The following is a 6000-nucleotide window of genomic DNA, read 5'->3' as shown; positions in this document are numbered from 1 at the left end:
ACCCTACGCGACCTGCAGGGTGCATGTGCCCACAGTGGGGTCTGTGCACACACTCTGTGGTGTGTACATGCATATGCCACGTGGCATGTGCTGTTGATGTGCACATGACGTGCACATGTTGGCCATATATACATGCCATGCCCTGTAGATGCACGCTTTGGTGGGGAGGCACGCAGTGTGGTGTGCGTGCACCTTATTCCCTTCTGTCCCTAAAAATCACTCTGCCATCTCTCACAGGCTTCAGAGCAGCACCTGCCTTTTTATTCCCTGCAGAGGCTGGTCTCCCCTTCACACAGCAGCAGTTGCTACTGATTTCCCCTCCGGGACTGCAAGGGCCTCTTCTCGCTGGTGCTAGGGAGGCCAAAGGAGAGGTATTCAGTGTTAGGTGTAGGCACGTCCCCTTGGGTGTCAGGGTGCCTGGTTCACGGCCAAGCTCAAACGTGCCCCGTCTCAGCGGTGGTGGTGCCAGTGACAGCCCCGGTGTCCCCAGGGCTGCTGGCCAGGGAAGGCAGGGCAACGCAGGCAGGAAAAGCCCCAGACCTGCTCAGACATAAGCACCAGAGCAGCTGCTCCTCGCTGTGAGCCTTGCAGGGGTTTTGCTCTCCCCTGTTCTTTGGCTCCTGCCACCAGGCTTTAGCCACCTCTAGCTGACGGTGGCTCTGCCTTGCTGGCAGGGACTTGTGGCTGCAGCGGCAGGGACAAGGTCGCGCTCAGCCCCGCTGAGACCCTTTGTGCCCAGCCCAGCCCAGCCCTGCACCCCCACAGTCCCATCTGCACCCCCAGTCCTCAACTCAGGCCAAGCCCAAAGCAGTCGCTTGGGGCTCTGGAGGGGAACTCGCAGTCAAGGGCTAATGTGGGGCATTCCCTGGCCAGGAGAAATCAGAGGATGTCCTATGCAGCCCCATGGCTCTGGGCCGGGATCTTTGACCCGCTCCTGGATCCCCGGCGTTAAGCTGCGCCTGTCCACGCTGGGGCTCTGCACACTTACTGCTGCAGGGAGAGCTGTGCCGGTTTACGCTTTGGCTCCTTTCCCCATGCCTTCCAGTGGAGCTCGGTGTCTCCTCTGTTGCACAAGGGAGAAAAGTGTGTGTAGTAGCTTGAGGTGCCACTGAAGGAAGTATCCCTCCCTGCACAGCATGCAAGGCACCCGGGCACTCTGCAGCCTTTCTCAGCATACTCAGTCCTCGCCTGCTCTTCCCGAGCACGGGAACCAGAAAGGCTTCATCCTTCAGCCACTGAAGCCCAGGAAGATGGCATTACCTCTCATGTCGGGGGGTGGGCAGTGTGCCCTGAGGCATCGGTTAAAAATGAGCAGAGCTCGTGTCCCACCTCAAAGGGCAGGCACCCTGGGCGGGGGGTGTCCTGGAGCTCGAGGCAGGCGTCAGGACCATGTGCCCGCAGCACAGCAGATTGCTCTTTGGGTCCCGTAGTTTTCACTGACAAAGTCTCCCATCATGGGAATGAGCAGCTGAACTGCAAAGACAAGTCACCTGCCCCACGCCTGGGAGGCAGGCCTGCTGCTCTGCCCACTCGGCCCTTTCTTGCCTCTCCAGCTCTTCCCACCATGCTGCCTGGAGGCGTCGTTCCTCCTGCTGCATGCAGAGGAGGCAGACTTTCTGGAGGGCAGAGACAGGCCCAGCAGGCAGCAGGAATCGCAGCCGCTGGCAGTTTTCCTGCCCCTTGCCCTCAGCCTTGCTCACAGCAATAGCCTGGGCCTAATGCCAGCCCTGAAAAGCCCTCCTGCTATGACCAAGGCCCTAGAAAGCACCTGTCTCTTTTCTCTCCCGGGAAAGCCTAACTTTTCCCCTTTCCAGGGGTAGCCCGGAGACAGTGGTGTGAGGAGGGACTCAAGAGTAACTTGTGTCTTCTATAGCAAGATCCACAAGAAGCCACGGAATGTGCAGGTCAACACCTAGCAAGGGCTCTTGGGGGAAGCTGTATCCACAGGGCGCCACGTTTCCACAGTGCCCTAGGACACAGTGGTGACATGGGGCCAGATCACGTACCTGCCCTGTGGTGCGATACCCTTTGCAAACAGGGCTTTCCACTTTGTGGCTGCCTGGCTGAGCTGTTTTGCTCTTATCTTTTTTCGAGGCTCTCCCCTGAGTTGCTGGTAGCACCCTAAGAATACAGAGCAGGCAGAGTCTGTAGCAGCACAGCATGAGTGTGCTCTGCCCCCTGTGCTCTCAAGCTGGGCAGAAGGTGGTTCTGCAGCAGCAGGTGGTTCTGCAGCAGATGTGGGTGTGTTTGACAAGTTGCATTAGCATCCCCAGAGCAAGAGATGCCCTGAGCTTTGGCACATCTCACTGCCACAAGGAGCAGAGCACACCACTGCCCCAGCCCCATTCTCCACACGCCTCACCTCTCGGGGGGCTGCATGCCCAGGCCTTGCTGAGCCACACTGGCGTCCATTCTGAGCCCAGGTAACTTCACGGGCGAAAGCCTCCTTCGAGCAAGGAGGCGCTTCTCAGCACGACTCCCTGCAGGTGTGACATGAGACAGCTCTTCAGAAGAGCCTCTTTGAGGCAGCTCAGGCAAGAAGCACTTGCAGGGCTGCTCCGTCCTGGTAGGAAACAGTCTGGGGCAGTAATTCTGATTCCCTTGGAGTCCCGTTTCCCCGCAAGACTCACATCCTTTCTGACAGTGCTGGAAGGAAAGAGCACATTGGCTTTCCCAAGCAGCAAGCAGCGCCACAGGAGGGGCACTTTCCTATCCCAAGCATCACAGAGTAACTTTGCCTTTAATTCCCTGGCAATAAGGACATAGAGGTGACCCGCAAGCCTGTCTCAGGACTCATCCATTACTGTACCTCCTTTCTCACTCTCCTTTGGCATGCCTCCTTTGAGCTGTTGTTGCTGGAGAGCCTTGAAGGGGGCCTCAGTGGCCAAGTGTGCTCGTGCAAGTTCACATCTGGAAACAAGAACACCACCAAAAAAGAAGATGACACGAGCGTCTCAAAAAGCCTTGCCGCCCACTTGCCCTCCAGCAAGACAGTGCCTGCCCTTGGGACACACGTGAAGAGCGTTTCGGAGCTAATGCAGGCAATGTACTCAATGCAAACATCAAAATGGCAGAAAGACCAGAGCACAGCACTGCCCCAGCCCCATTCTCCACACGCCTCACCTCTCGGGGGGCTGCATGCCCAGGCCTTGCTGACCAATACTGGTGTCTTCTTGCAATCCAGGTAACTTCATGGGCGAAAGCCTCCTTTGAGCTAGGAGGCACTTCTCAGCAGGACTCCCTGCAGGTGTGACATGAGACAGCTCTTCACAAGAGCCTCTTTGAGGCAGCTCAGGCAAGAAGCACTTGCAGGGCTGCTCTGTCCTGGTAGGGAACTGTCTGGGGCAGTAGTCCCGATTCCCTCGGAGTCCCGTTTCCCCGCTGCACTTTCTGTCAGTGCTGGAAGGAAAGAGCCCTTGGCACTACAGGCGAGGGAATGGAGTGCAGTGGGGCAGTGTCCTTCAGCAGATCAGCTGCAGCTTGGAGCACCAGGCTGCCCTGAGGTCTCCTTCCATTACAAGCCCCTGAAGGGTAACGGCTGCCACCAAACAGAGCCACAGGAGGGGCCGTTTCCTATCCCAGGTCTCACTTTGTGACTGTGCCTTTAATTCCCTGGCAGTAAGGACATAGAGGTGACCCGCAAGCCTGTCTCAGGACTCATCCATTACTTTACCTCCTTTCTCACTCTCCTTCGGCATGCCTCCTATGAGCTGTTGTTCCTGGAGAGCCTTGAAGGAGCCCTCAGTGGCCAAGTGTGCTCGTGCAAGCTCAGATCTGGAAACGAAAACATCACAAAAAAAAAAGAAGATGACACGAGAGTCTCAAAAAACTTGCCGCCCACTTGCCCTCCAGCAAGACAGTGCCCACCCGTGGGACACACGTGAAGGGCCTTTGAGAGCAATGTGTCCAACGGAAATCTCTCACTGCCACAAGGACAAGAGCGCATCGCTGCCCCAGCCCCATTCTCCACACGCCTCACCTCTCGGGGGGCTGCATGCCCAGGCCTTGCTGAGCCACGCTGGTGTCCATTCTGAGCCCAGGTAACTTCACGGGCGAAAGCCTCCTTCGAGCAAGAAGGCGCTTCTCAGCAGGACTCCCTGCAGGTGTGACATGAGACAGCTCTTCACAAGAGCCTCTTTGAGGCAGCTCAGGCAAGAAGCACTTGCAGAGCTGCTCCGTCCTGGTAGGGAACTGTTTGTGGCAGTAGTCCCGATTCCCTCGGAGTCCCGTTTCCCCGCTGCACTTTCTGTCAGCGCTGGAAGGAAAGAGCCCCTGGCACTACAGGCGAGGGAATGGAGTGCAGTGGGGCAGTGTCCTTCAGCAGATCAGCTGCAACTTGGAGCACCAGGCTGCCATTACGAGCCCCTGAAGGGTAACGGCTGCCACCAAACAGAGCCACAGGACGGATGGTTTCCTGTCCCAGGCTTCACTTTGTGACTTTGCCTTTAATTCCCTGGCAGTAAGGATGCAGGAGGAACCTGCAAGCCTGTGCCAGGAATCCTCCACTACTTTACCTTCTTGCTTTCTCTCTCTAGCCAGGTCTTCTCCCAGCTTGTCCTCTGTAGCCGACTGCAGATTTCCTCTCATGCTGGATAAGAGGGGGCTAAAATCTTCCCTGGGAAGAAGATGAACAAGAACATGGAGCTGACAACAAAGTCGCACAAGGACCTGCTGTACACTTGCTGTCCAGCCAGGAAACACCAGCCTTTGGGAGAGGCGTTAAGAGCCCTTCAGAGCTAATGCAGACAGCGTGTGCAACGGAAACCTCTGCCTCCCACAAGGATGGGACCATCCCGTTGCCCTCCTCCACTTCCCCAAGAGCCTCACTTGTCAAGAGGCTTCTTTCTGCTGCCCTGCTGCCCTTTTCCTTCCTTGGCCCCTTTGGCCTGGCCTGGAGAACGCCTCTTTCGGCGGTGGTGAGGCTGCTGCAGAGCACTCCCTGTAACTGTGCACCAAGAAACCTCGTCAGAACAGCATGCTTGGGAACGCTCCAGCAAGAGGGTGCGCAGACCTGCTCGGTCCTGCCTTGGGAGCTGCACGGTCCTTTACCTTCTCTCTGCTTGGATCCCTCGGGGCCAGGCTCTTTGGCTTTTTCCCCAGGCCCTGGCTTAATCTCAAACCTAGAAACAAGAAGACCCCAGCTGCAAGAAAGAACTCCACGTTGCCTTTGCCACTTGCGCGGAGCATGCAGGCTCAGAGAGGGATGAGAGTCCCTGCACGGTCTCTACTGTTCCAGAGCAGAAGATGCAGATGCTTCAACACCGTGGAGGCCCATTTCAGGCAAGCACACGACATAGCCAAGAGCTCCTGCCTCGATGGGCCGAGCAGTTGCCAGGGGCTGGTCCCAGTGCTTTGCTCGCCTTCCCGGGAGCAAGGGTATGCTAACACAAGTCCTCCTGGCTGCCACTTCTGACGCTCTTTCCTCTTGCCTCCACAGAGCCCACGGAGAGCAGAGTACTCTCCTTTGCTCCAGTGTGCCCAGATCCATCCATGTGTGAATTCACATCTTGCCCTCCAGCTCGCTGGCACACCCTCCCAGATTCACGCTGTAGTGCTTGTAAAGAGGCCGCTCTGTACCCTCGGGTCATCAGGGGATGTGCTGCTCAGCAGTGCGCAGGACACTGTGCCAGGACCGAGCTCTGCAGAGCCCTGCTAGACACAGCCTCCCACTGGGCCAAGAAGTCCCTCCTCTTCCTCTCCCCCTTGCTCCCAGAAGGCGGCCTTTAGGACACCTTTCCTTCCCTGGAGTCTCCCAACAGACAGGGCAATGCCCCACACGGGACCTGCATAGGTCAGGTCTTGGACCCACCACTGCACAGAGGCTGTGGCCACGCCCAGGACAACACACAGCCAAAAGCAGACACAGTCTTGACTTCACAGCTTTTTGCCATGTCTTGCCAAAGACAGGGAATGAGGAGGTGAAGCTTGATGAGAAAGGATGCCGACATTCCTCTCTCGGTCCAGTCTATGCTGCGAGTGTAAAACCCCAGCACTCTTCCA

The 6000-nt window shown here is 57.2% G+C and overlaps 1 protein-coding gene across 1 annotated transcript in view; it reads right to left on the bottom strand.

Annotated features, from left to right (window-relative positions):
* Positions 1–234: 234 nt before the first annotated feature.
* LOC138061791 (uncharacterized) overlaps positions 235–6000 on the bottom strand; it is a 28842-nt gene continuing 23076 nt past the window's right edge. Inside the window, exons 7-15 of the mRNA XM_068915654.1 lie at positions 5050–5120; positions 4828–4945; positions 4515–4615; positions 3980–4097; positions 3674–3774; positions 3124–3241; positions 2810–2910; positions 2363–2480; positions 235–351 (exon numbers count right to left, since the gene is read on the bottom strand). Of these exons, the coding sequence (XP_068771755.1) occupies positions 306–351; positions 2363–2480; positions 2810–2910; positions 3124–3241; positions 3674–3774; positions 3980–4097; positions 4515–4615; positions 4828–4945; positions 5050–5120 (892 nt within the window). The 3' untranslated portion in view covers positions 235–305. The remainder of the gene's footprint in view (positions 352–2362; positions 2481–2809; positions 2911–3123; positions 3242–3673; positions 3775–3979; positions 4098–4514; positions 4616–4827; positions 4946–5049; positions 5121–6000) is intronic.

This window comes from Struthio camelus, chromosome 21 (genome assembly GCF_040807025.1).
Source record: "Struthio camelus isolate bStrCam1 chromosome 21, bStrCam1.hap1, whole genome shotgun sequence".
Classification (NCBI taxonomy): Eukaryota; Metazoa; Chordata; class Aves; order Struthioniformes; family Struthionidae; genus Struthio; species Struthio camelus.
The sequence above is the reverse complement of the archived record's forward strand: the minus strand, read 5'-3'. Positions and strand labels throughout refer to the sequence as shown.